General features: G+C 48.7%; 2 protein-coding genes across 2 annotated transcripts in view; both read right to left on the reverse strand.

Annotated features, from left to right (window-relative positions):
- HOXC11 (homeobox C11) overlaps positions 1-6,884 on the reverse strand; it is a 28,276-nt gene extending 21,392 nt beyond the window's left edge. The window contains exon 1 of the transcript XR_014173774.1: positions 6,748-6,884. The gene's annotated coding sequence lies outside the window, so the exon portion shown is untranslated. The remainder of the gene's footprint in view (positions 1-6,747) is intronic.
- A 508-nt stretch (positions 6,885-7,392) lies between these two features.
- HOXC12 (homeobox C12) lies at positions 7,393-10,001 on the reverse strand. The gene is made up of 2 exons (XM_081937268.1): positions 9,145-10,001; positions 7,393-7,764 (listed from the first exon to the last, which is right to left on the reverse strand). Exons 1-2 carry the CDS (start codon positions 9,710-9,712, stop codon positions 7,526-7,528), a joined length of 807 nt encoding a protein of 268 aa, XP_081793394.1. The 5' UTR covers positions 9,713-10,001; the 3' UTR covers positions 7,393-7,525.
- Positions 10,002-12,257: the final 2,256 nt, after the last annotated feature.

Consider the following 12,257-nt stretch of genomic DNA (forward strand, 5'->3'; position numbering starts at 1 on the left):
CTTCTTCCATTTCTTCCACAGCTCAACACATCTGTAGTAAGTTGGGGGAATGCCTGTTGCAGGGCAGATCGATGGGTGGGGGAGTGGTATTCGTGGCAGGACAAACAGTATTATAGCAGCACTTCCAAAGAGCAGCTGGTGTTATAGGGGTTGACATTAAATATATATCTTCCTTCATTGCATAGGTTTCTGGGATTTTTTAAATCCATTTTTGCCTCTCATCGCAGCAGAAGCTGCCCCCTGTTTCTGCTTCTGTATTTGGGGTCGCTGTCTTTAAACCATCTTTAAGCAAAAGCTTTGCCTTAAAGGTACTTCTCCCTTTGGATCTCTTTGGGGATCGTTTCTATTAAAAATGTGACTGTGAAGACTCTTCAGAGATCAAAAACACGCACTCTTTATTGTCCCCTTCCCTTTCTCTTGGGGATTTTCCACCCCAGCAAAAAGTGCCTTAATGAGCACCCTGTCTCTCCCCCCCCCTTGCTTCCCCAGAAAGCAGAATTACTCCTAGCAATTCTAGAGATGGGGTGGGCGGGATGGGCAGCAGCGAGATATACTTTCCGCTTCCTAATGAATTCATTTTAAAGCCGTAGCTATGAAATACACCCCTACATAAAAAGAAGCAGCAGCCAGCCGGGCTCGGGAAAACAATACGCATTTTTACTGCTAGCAACAATTTGTCCAACCACTCACTGGTAATAAATAAGTTTTATCTATTTGGATGAACGCTTAAGCATCTTTGGAACCAAGCATTCCTGCTTCAAGGTGAACCGACACACCGTTTTCTACACAATTTATGCTACTATATACCGTTCAGATGTGTTGGCCAGGGGCCAGGGGCCTACTGATTTCCGCCTAAGTCTTTAGCCGCCTTGTTATTTTCTAAGCTGTCCTCAGCTGCCACCCACCTCAAAGTGAACCCGAGAGGAAGTGTGGTGTTTGGGTGGTAACTTTTATCTCCCATCACGGGGGTGGAATTAAAGTGGAAGCCGCAGAGACAGGCTACCTTGGTTTGTCCGTGAAATCTGCATCCCGGGGAGGCCAAAAAAGCAAGTCTCCAGCTGATTTTCACGACTGTGAATAAGAGCTCCTGGCGGATCAGGCAGAGTATGCCTGCTCGCATTTATTTACTTATTAGATCCCCCCCCCCGCCCCCAGTGAGAAAGTTGAAAGAAAGCCCTGGGGTGGAAGTTGCTGGCCCTTGCTATGTTTACTTGGAAGTAACTCACCCAGAATTCTATGAGGCCTGTGAGGCTATTCCAGGTTTGCCAGGATGAATCTGCTGATGTGATAGTAATGACAATAAACGTGTGGGTTATATAGAAAGAGCACAGCTCTTGTGGATGTTCAAAGTGCTCAGTCAACATTTAACACACTGAGTAAGAGCTCTGCAGGAGAAAACGATCCCTTCTCTCCCCCGCCCCCCCCCCCAGATCAGGACCAGAGGGCAAGGACAGTAGCAGTAGTCTTCTTGAGCTGATGGCTTGATGCAAGCTATTCACAACAGCTTTGACCTTTGCAAAACTTGCTCCAAATAGCAAGGTTGGGTTAAGGCCAGGGTTCTTGGACTGGTACCCAGCCCACAGCATGCCAGAAACCTGTCCACGCAAACAAGCAATGTCCCATTCATGGGATGCAGGCAGCACGTGATACCATGTCCCTTCTGGGCCACGTGGGGGGGGCTCTCTACAGAACCGGTTCCTATTGCCCAAAAGGTTGGGGCTGTTGGGTTAAGGTCCTGGCAAGTGGGGGGGGGGAATAAGAGAACTCCTAAACTACCCTGGTTTAAAATTTAGGCCACCAGCTCCTGTTTCAGTCCTTCTCAGATTCTTAAGTAGAATAAACCAGGAATTCTTTTCCTGCCAAAGTTTGCAGGACTAGCATCTTACTGAAAACGTCCAGATTTTGTGTGATTTATCCCGAGCCTTATTTAGGGCTGAGCTGCAGAGAAAGCTTTTTTTTTTAAAAATTGAAAGGGGAAAAAAAAGCTGTTCCATTGAGAGGGAAAGCTCAATGAAATGGGCTGAACCCTACCAAGCTGTCAAAGTGCAAAAGTAGGTCCTTACCTTAAAAGGGCACTAGAGACCTCCGAACAAGGATATCATCTTTTCCCTCTATGTTTATTTAATATTTAAACTGTTGATTCACCCCTCCTTCAAACCCCTGTAGCGATTCCTATTAATTTTACACACACGCATATGTTTGCAGCCTCATCCTATAGTTTAAAGTATTTTTCCCTGGGGCGGGTGGGGTGGTGGTGGTTGCGAATTCTGAAACAGTCCTTCCAGCTGTTGGAGAGGCTGTTTTAACAACGCTCCTGGTTGTGGGTACTGATTAAGATGCTTTTAGAGTAAATGAGCAGATGCTGGCAGAAGGATCTTGTGCACACCACTTAAGGTACTATTTGCCCAAGGGATATTTTATCAATTAACATTTCAGCCAGTAAAATCAAAACGTTTAGGGATTTCTTTTTTTCTTTTTTGGAAGCCCAAAGATCTTAACTTTATGGATCCCGGTGACTCCTAGATTTCCCTTGCCACCCAGATAAGTTGGCAGCAGGTCAGATCATAAAGGGGCTGGGTGAGTGAGGAAGAAGGGATTCCCCACCAAATAAAATTGCCAGGCTTTCGTATTTGGTCTGATCCAATCACTTTCATTCCCAATGAATGCGGGCTTGTTTCTTCCAGAAAGCCCCCAGATCCTGTGATCTGGGCAAAAGGAAGCTGGGAGGAAAAAGTGAGCCCATATAGGAGGGGGTCAAACTGGAGCAGAATCCCACAGGAGGAATTGCTGCCTTTCCTTTCCTTTAAGGATATCCCATTATGGGCGTCCCTCTTCGTGTTCAAGTGCTGTGCATGTTCTCAAGGGGGGGGGGGGGTTGCATTGGTTTCCTCTCTTCTACAACTCGGCCTCAAAAGTGGGCAACGCCACTCCGTTTAAACTCCGGGTTCGGTATAGAAGCAGCGGAAGGAATGGCATGCCAGACTAATTAAAAAGAATAATGCAGGGAACTCTTGATCACATCCTTTCTTTCTTTCTTTCTTTCTTTCTTTCTTTCTTTCTTTCTTTCTTTCTTTCTTTCTTTCTTTCTTTCTTCCTTCCTTCCTTCCTTCCTTCCTTCCTTCCTTCCTTCCTTCCCATATTTACACTGCACAGCGCTCCTAGCAAATCCGACAGCAGCAGGTTTATCTGACGTCCTTCTAAATTTAGAGACATCAATGACTGGTAGGTTTCAATTGTGGCATATGTTTTGTTACTCACCCACCAATTAGGGACCAGACGTGTTTTCCCCCTAAAATATATCTTTCCAATAACAGGAGCGCGCGCAAGAATTCCATCTTCCCTCCCCCCACCCTCAATATATTCTCATTAAAGTACTTTTAACAACTGAGATAAATTTCTCTGCTTATCTTCTTGGATTGCTTGATGCTCCCGAGGCTGCCTCTCTATTTTAACAGCATGGTTTATGTATCTATTACTTTTTTTAAAAGGAAAATATATTCTCTACATAAGCCTCCAAAGGTTTCATTATCTTTATAAAAAGCCCTACTGTACTAACCTTTTTTAAAATTCGTCCTCATTCGGTAATAAATCACCAAGTGGAGATTTGAGCCATTTTATTTATTATCACAAATCACATAATAATACATTCAATTTATTGTCATCTTTATCATTATTATGAAAGGAGGGGGGAAGAATACATGACTATATAAAGCCGGGGAAACGTGCTATGTAACAGCCATTTGCATAGGGCCCTACGTATAATATGCTTGGGGTAAGAAACAATTTACATTGGGACTCTACCGCGAGCGATAGCTATGTAATAACTGCGAGAAATTCACTAGCCGGAAGGAACGAGGGAGACCTCGGACACACACGGACACACGGACACCGGCGACGAGCACAAGACCAACAAAATCGACATAGAAGAATACTTGAGTTCAGTCAGGAAGAGAATATTGCATATATTTCAGCGCCTTTGTTTTTAGTGGATCGGCCCCTCCCTCCCTCAATCCACCCCACTCACCCCTTCTCCTCCTCCTCCTCCAAATAGGGAAGCAGGGGTAGCCTTGGGTCCGCAGGAGGAAAGCTTGGGTTTAAGTTCTTTTTTTTTTTTTTTTTGCTGATGTCTGGGGTTTCCAAGCTCAGGGAGAGCGCAACTGCCCTGGGACTGTGAAATAGTGTATGAGCAAGGCAGCCAGTCCCCCTTATGGGCACAGCACTCCTTCTTCTCCTTCCCCGGATGGCAGGATTTACCTAAGCGCGCCTGCTTACGCTGACTGTAAGCCGAGCGGTGCCTGGTAAAGCTGCCCACTTTCAAATACACCCTCGCGGCGAGTTAACATTAGCCCCGGGTTACAAGGCGTCGCGAGCTGGGCGGGAGACCCTCGAGATAATAAATCTAAGGCAATATTGATAACTCTCACCCGCTGTCCTGTTCCCCACCCGCGCTGCGGCCAAGGCTACCTTATCTCATTTATACAATGCCAATATCGCATTATACCGCAGTGGCTCGAGGGCATATCTCTCTCTCTCTCTCTCTCTCTCTCTCTCTCTCTCTCTCTCTCTCTCTCTCTCTCTCTCTCTCTCATCTCTCTCATCTCTCTCCCTCTCATCTCTCTCTCTCCCCCTTTCTCTCTCTCTCTCTCTCTCTCTCTCTCTCTATCTATCTCTCCCTCTCTCCCTCCCTCCCTCTCCCGCTCTTTCTCCCCTCTGTTTTAAGCCCGCACACACTCCACACAAACCACAGGCCCACGCTTTTCAGGATAAACAAGAAAGCCGAATCAGGGCAAAAGGGATTTTTCGGGTCAGCCGCTGCTGAAAGGAAGGAGAGAGGAAAGGAACCTTTGGTTTTGCAGTCCTCGAAGGAAATAAGTAGGACTCCATACGTCTTCCCACCATTCCAAAGCGCCTTCATTACAGGGCGGCGGGAGAATAGCCATAAACACATATACATTTGCTGCACACCACTATTCTAGGATCTCTATCGCTTTCAGGTCACAGCCAGGTGGAACTTCCCCTCTTTTGTCGATGTGTGTGTGTGCGTGTGTGTGTGCGTGTGTGTGTGTGTTTGTGAAGCCTGCAGAAGGTGTGCCTTCCTGAAGAAAGGGGGATAGACATTAGAGAGCGTCCTCCAGTCCCCTGCAGAAGGATGAGGCGGGCCGGCTAAAAAAGCATACGTACAGGCCTGAGGTTTTTTTTTAAGGCTCCTAGGGAAGGGGGTGGCGGCCAAAGGCATTTGAAAGACTAGTCTGCAGATCGTAAAGGCGAGGAATTCCTGTTCCCAGCCGTGACCGTGAACGTCCCTGCCAAGAAGCCGGCGCTAGTACCCAGAGTCTCCGCAAAGCCCACTATGGCGGTTGTCGTGGGAGTGTAATTATGAAATGAAAGCAGCAAAACTGGGGTGGGGTGGGGAAGAGAGGACCCGCTGCTCCTCTCAGAGGAAAGAAGAAACCTCCAAAACCTGGCAGTTGTTAGAAAAACAAATTGCCACTTTCTTTAGGAAGTGATAACCCGGCCACCAACAACACAAATGACCGACAAAGAAACAACTAGCGCCCGCCCTTGTGCTTTCCTCTCTCTCCTGTCCTGCTCTAGGTGGTAAGGGGGAAAAATGCAGATGAAAGAGGGAGAGTGGGTGGCAGACTTGCAGAGCTGGGTGGAAACCACCCCTATCTGCACAAGTGGATTCTAAAGTGCCAGCCCTGCATGCATGCATGCATGCGGGCGGGCTGGTGGGTGGGTCAGAAAAAGGAGAGAAATAACGCTGCACACTCCATAAATATTCACAGTTGGCAGCTGCTATCTATGGCAAATCGGGAATGAAAAAATTCAAGCGCGCACGCTGGAACAGAGATCTCGAACAGAGAGTAAGGGGCATGCACGCGCAGACAGAAATCTCTTGCATTTTGAGAGGGGGGACAACAGGGCTTAGATACTGCTTTTCCTCTTATTCTGTGCTTCGCAGTGTCAATACAAGAGATATTAAAAGAGGGGAGTGATAGGAGACGGGGAACACCCCCCCCCTTTTCTTTTGTTCATTTAACCACAGAAATCATTGATAAGTGCGCTAATATTAGAGGGCATCTTTCGTGCAAGCGGGAAACGCTATTAATAGCTTAATTAGTTCCAAGGGGCTGCCACTGTGGTTAATGTATATAAAAAAGGAGGGGCCACCCCCCCTTCTCACAACCTTCTTAATCGTCAATAAATAGAACGGCACAATAAACAGCACAACCTCTCCTTCAACCGAGCTATTATTAAAGCACAAATTGACATTATTGTTAAGCATTCTATTAGGGGAGCTAGAGAGACAGGCAGGGAACAGAAAGCGCGGGTGGGGGTGGGGGAGATTGCAAGGAAGGCAGCCTCCAAAAGGCTCCGTTCTCGGATAAAAGAAACACATACCATAAATGAGGTAACTTCCTTAAGAATTTTCCTTTTAAAAACAAACAAACAAACAAACTTTAGCAATGCATCTCGCTAAAGACAACCCCCCCTCCACATACATACACACGCACATACACGTACCTATAGATAATGGTAGCCCGTGAACCGCTCTGTATATCGGTGGAGGCTGAGTGAACGGTCCCACTCTCCTGCCGCAGTGACTTTCAGGACAATAACTCCCGAGTAGCACCAGCCCCCCTTCGATTGCCTGAGATCCCCCACCCTCCATGGGTAGAGACAGACAGCTGGGTAGATGATCTGTACCATCTGCGCCGTTAGAGACGGAGAGATTCAGCTCACCTGGGTACCACAGTCGCCTCTCCCCGAATCTCGCCTTGAAAGCCAGTTCTGACCAAACCTGGCTCGCCAAGCCTCCGGGAGAATGGTTCCGAGTGAATTCAGACGATGGTCACATCCACGCGTGCTTTCCCCCCCCCTTCCTCTCCAGCGAATAACAAAATCCCAACAGGAGCTCCCCCACCCCTCCCCCCGCCGAGCAGCGGGCAGCGAGTCCTTCCTCGACCCTCCTTCCTTCTCCGCCTCTCCCTGCCGACGAGCTAAACCCAACCCTACCGCCAGAGAGCCAGGTAAAGAGAAAACGGGGGCAGCCTCTGGGGCTTGTTCGGGAAAGCGCTCTGCGTGTGGCGGCTTGCCCAAGCCAATAACCATCCAGTTGAAATGGCATTCACGGAGCACTCCCGTCCCTGGCTGGCAAGTCTTTTTTAGCTGCAAGAACCCAGGCGGACCGAGGGAGGCGGTCCCTGGTATCTGCGCATTCCCATTCTAAGCGCTTCCCTACAGATTTAGGAGCGGAAGAAAAACATTTTCTCATATTCACACTCTCGCTTTCTCTCTCGCTCTCCCGCGCTCTCTCTCCCTCTCACGCACACACAACCCCCACCCTCACGCCTACTGCCGGCATTTTGAAAAAAAAAAGGATACTGATTAATATTAATAACATTATCATCATTGAAGGGAAATAAAACCTCAATCACACCAGCTAAGAGTCCCGAGTCCGTCAGCTACCATGAAGGCTTAGAAGAGTCTTTAGCGGTTTTCCCCACAGTTGGGAGCAGCTCTAAAAGAAAGAAAGCGCTTGCTCCCTCAAAAGAAGTCTTTTCTTTTTCATCCGTCGGTTCTGGAACCAGATCTTCACCTGCTGGTCGCTCAGATTTAGCCGGTCGGAAAGTTCTCTCCTTCTTTGGCGGGTAATGAACTCGTTGACCATAAATTCACCTTCCAGCTCCGCTAGTTGCAGCTTGGAGTAGGGCTTTCGCTTTTTGCGGGACCTCGTGTGCATCGGATACCAGGGAGCACCTAAGAAGAGGGGATGGAAAAGGAGATTTAATATGCAGAGCGCGCGAGAGAGTGAGTGAGTGAGTGAGAGAGAGAGAGAGAGAGAGAGAGAGAAGGAGCGTGTCTCAGAAGGGGTCCTTCTCTCCTTTGACTCACTTCTCAGACAGATTCCACATACTTCTTCAGTGCCAAACTCTAGGGATGTTACGTCCAACATTATCACCCACCCTTAAGCAAAACAAAGTTCTCAAAACTGCAGGGATCTGGAAAAATAATTAGAGGTTAAAACCTAGCTGATATTCTCTTACAAGGAGGGAGAGGGGGGGAGGGGGAAGGGAAGCACAGACATTGCCCACAATTGTTGTTTGGGAAGGAATGTTAAGAAGGAAAGAGTCCCAATCTCTTATTTTAAAAACCGATCAGATAAACAGAACAAGGCCATCAGCGGTATAAAAGTTTCCATACCTCGATAGGCAACGGACTTAAGGAACCCCAGGGGCTGGCAGTTTTCGAAAGCTACTTTGGGAGAACTTTCGGGGCGAGGGGGTTACAGAGTCCTAAAGCCCGAGACCGGATTTTACCCGCTGCCGCAAGGGAAAACCGAACCGATCCCTCTTCCCGGAAGAGTTTCCGACGGGAAAAAACAAGCGTCTAACCGGAGGACGTGCTATTATGGTTCGTGGCGTCTCTTTATCCAGGCACCGGCGTCTCCCCGGTTTGCTGGCTGTAAGCGCTGGACTGTTCGTGGGGAGACGGCGAGGTTGGAGGATCAAGTTCTAGATAGAACTTAGACCCCCTTCTTCCAGAAGGAACCGGTCCGGGTGATCCTCTGGAACAGCTTCGCGTCTACCAGAGTTAACAAATAACACCCACCCCTCAACACCCCCGCCCTTGATGGGGATTTTTCCCCGCGGACTAAGAAAGGGCGCCTGTGAACTTTTAATAAATCGAGAAAGAAAGTGTCATCCCGACCAGCGCCACCTCGCCCGGCCGCTCCGGAGACGGCCAGAAGCTGCCTAGAGATTGGGGAGGGGGAGGGAGAGAAAAAGGCAAAGGAAATCGCCTTCCCGTCTGTCTGCTTGGGCCCTCGCGATCCCTTTTTTTTATGGGATATTTACATGTTTATAGGCTTTTTCCCCCTTTTAAAAGAAGCACCTCCTAATAAAGCGCGAGGCATTTGAGGGCTACCCCTAGTGGCTTCGGTACAAATCGGCAGGCTGGCGGGCGGGCGCAGCCCAGCTGCTAATTTCCTGGAATTTGGAGCAGACTTTCCCAGCCCGGAGGGAGAGGTAGGAAAGGGAGGAAAAAGGAGGGAAGGGAAGGGAAGAAGGCGTTGCATAAATCCGTTTTGCTTTGCTTTACGAAGAGCCGACTCTTTTTCTCCCAGGCGCAGGATCTTACCCCCAGCGGACAGATTGCTTCCTTGGTTGAGAGGGGAGACCAGTGCGGACGGCTCGTTGGTTGCGCCCTTGTTCCCTTCATTGAGCAAAGAGCTGCTGGAGTCTGACTCCAACGACTGACAAGAAGGGGGGTCATGGGACACCGCCGCCTCAGGAGCCGGATAATCAAATTTGCCGAAATTGCCGCTCATTCCGTGGGGGATGCCCGACTCGAGGGGCATCAAGGCAGCGTCCCTAACTCTCTCTTCCCTTTTGAGGGGCGCGTTTTCCGAGCACGCCTCCCTATAGTAGCACTTGCTCTCTTCCACTCTAGCTAGGTCGCAGGCTCGGCTGAAGGAAGGGTTAATGGACACGGGGCTGCTGAGGTAGGGCTGGGGATATCCGTTGCAGGGCTCCGAGGATGCCCAGGGCAAAGAACAGACATTGTCCCGTCTTGGGTAGGAGAGAGACGGCAAGCCGGGTAGTTGTCCTCCGGAGGCTCGGAAATTGGGAAAGTAGAAGGTGTCTCCCGTATGGATGTTCACCAACGGTCCCACAAACCCAGGATTAAGGAGATTATGTTCGCCCATTTCCGCGGGCCTGACCAAGAGCTTCTAGTTTATTGCTATCTGACATTAAACATAGTTAAACCTAAAGGTCCACCCGATTGGTCTGGAAGGGGTCACGTGAGCGCCAACTTGCGTTAAGAAAGGGTGCCACCCACCTTTCGCAATTTGAGACGGGAACGCAACACGAAGTTCTGTCCGTCGGGCGGGTTCTTGCGCGCGCGCGCGCGCGCGCACACACACACACACACAAAATAAAACGCGTATTAAGCACCGCCTTGAGAAACCAGAAGTATTGTAAAGAAAATATGTATATCAATTCTTTTCCCCCCACAAAGGATTGACACCTCTCTTCCCCCCCCCAGACACATTAAAACTCCCTTTAAGCAGCTGACAAAAATTAAACTGTGTTTTCATTAATTGAATCCGCTGAAATTGACAATATATCCCTAATAAATCCCTATTAGATATTGTGTCATGTAAAGTTTACAGGCTCTTTAGGAAGAGGAATGAATGTAATCACAACAGGCTCGTCTTCATAGGGGCGGAGGAATTGCAAATCCTCTCTGAGAAAATTCTTCCACTTTCTTCCTTTTTAAAACCTTGTTTGGTTTCAATAGGAGAAGCAACGTTTGCAGTTAGAAGAATTTCCTTCCTGAGAGGAAGATTCCCCCCCCCTCTAGAAGTAGAGAAAGAAAGAAAGAAAGAAAGAAAGAAAGAAAGAAAGAAAGAAAGAGGATGAGAGGAAACAAGCCAGTCCCTTCTGCGGTCTTGCCAGGGGGATCCCCCCTTTTGCAATGAGACCCACTGAACAAAGGGGCTCGGAGACTTCCCCCCTCTCCTTGATCTCACCTGTCCTAACTGCCAGGAACTCTTTCTGGCTCTTTTAATTCCAGAACTGTAATTCGAGGAGGAATCAGGGTTTTATCACGTCCTGGTTACAGGGCAGGGGAAGGGAATTGTTCCTCCAAAGCGTTAGTGCTTTTGGGAAAGAAAACTGCTGGGGGAGGTGGGGGGGTTCTTAAAAAAAAAGTCAGATAAGTCTCAGAGACCCTTCAAAAAAACAAAAGGAATTCAGGAAAAAAATCCATCTCAACAGCTTTTGAGTACAAAGGAAAAGAGTTGCTTAGTTTGTGGGAATGTTACTTTTCTTTTCCACAAAAGAGAAATTTGTACTGTAGACACTATTTCCAAGACCCGACGGCTCATTTACCGTAAATACCCCAATACCAGTAACTTTCATTTTGCAGGAATGCTCCTGAAGGACTTCTGCTCTCTCATCCCTCCGGATAAACCAAGTGAACCAAGCAACAGAATCTCCCCTTGCACGCTTTCAAAGCGCTACTCCAGGCCGTTCAAACCCTGGAGGATTCAGCACGAGCTTCCCTCCCCACCCATTAGGAAACACTACCGCTTCCCCCTTTTGGTACTGTCCATGAGGAAAGGCTCACTGGAGAAGAGCCTAATGCTGGGAAAGATTGAGGGCAAAAGAAAAAGGGGACGACAGAGAATGAGGTGTCTGGATGGAGTCACCTAAGCAGTAGGCGTAAATGGACTCCAGAAGATGGTAGAGGACAGGAAGACCTGGAGGAACGTTGTCCATGGGGTCGCGATGGGTCGGACACGACTTCGCAACTAACAACAACAACCGCTTCTCTAGCTATGTGGAGAGAGTGGCCAGCCCCGGGAAGGAGAACTAAAAAAAGAAATAAGCCCTTTTATTTCTTGGTTGTTAAAGGAAGCTCCTCGGCCTTCCATTTGCCTCCCTGGGTGTCTGCTTCGGTGCGAGGACTCTATATCCAGTTGAACCCGGGCTGAGGCATTCTTAAGAGAGGATTCCCCCGCCCCAACTTTGAATCTTTTTCAAGGGCTGCAAAGCAGCTCTTCGCAGGACCCGAGTTCAAACTGGAGACCCCTTTTCCAGCGCGGTGAAATCGTTGGGCAACCTAATAAATATGTAATCCGGATTGCTCCTACATTTGAGCTGGTGGGTTTGTTCTTTGGCGTGACGGTCTCCTTTCCGCTCCCTGCTAGCCCGCGTGGGCTTTGTTCTCTTGCTAAGGGTGGCCGAGAAACGCCAGCTCCCAGGCGCTCCAAGAAACCCCTCCGACCTCTTCAGGGCTTTGGGAGAAGAACTGTACTTGTGTGAAGGTCCTCATCCCTCTCTCTCTCCCCCTTCTCTCTTTCTCCTTCTCTCTCTCTCCCTCTCTCTTTCGCCTTCTCTCCCTCTGTCTTTCTCCCTCTTCCTCTCTCGCCCCCTCTTTCTCTCTCTTTTACAAACACACGCCCGTCCTCCACCAAAGCTAACCCTCGCTGGCAGCCAAGCGCCAAACGTTTTCCAAGTTAATTTACCGCGCGAGACGCCTGTGATTTCACTCCTACTCACCGTTAGACCTTCGCGATCTCATTGACCTCAGTGGGATTTAAAGCTGCTGAACTGTTCACAAGGCGCTGGTGTTTACCGCCGGGGATATTCTTCGGAGGTAGGTGGGTAGGTAGCTAGGCAGGCAAAGTGAATCATGATCTTGACTCATCTAGACTTTAATAATAAGATAACCAGCACGTGCTA

This window comes from Natrix helvetica (assembly GCF_964273705.1).
Source record: "Natrix helvetica genome assembly, chromosome: 1".
Taxonomy (NCBI): Eukaryota; Metazoa; Chordata; class Lepidosauria; order Squamata; family Natricidae; genus Natrix; species Natrix helvetica.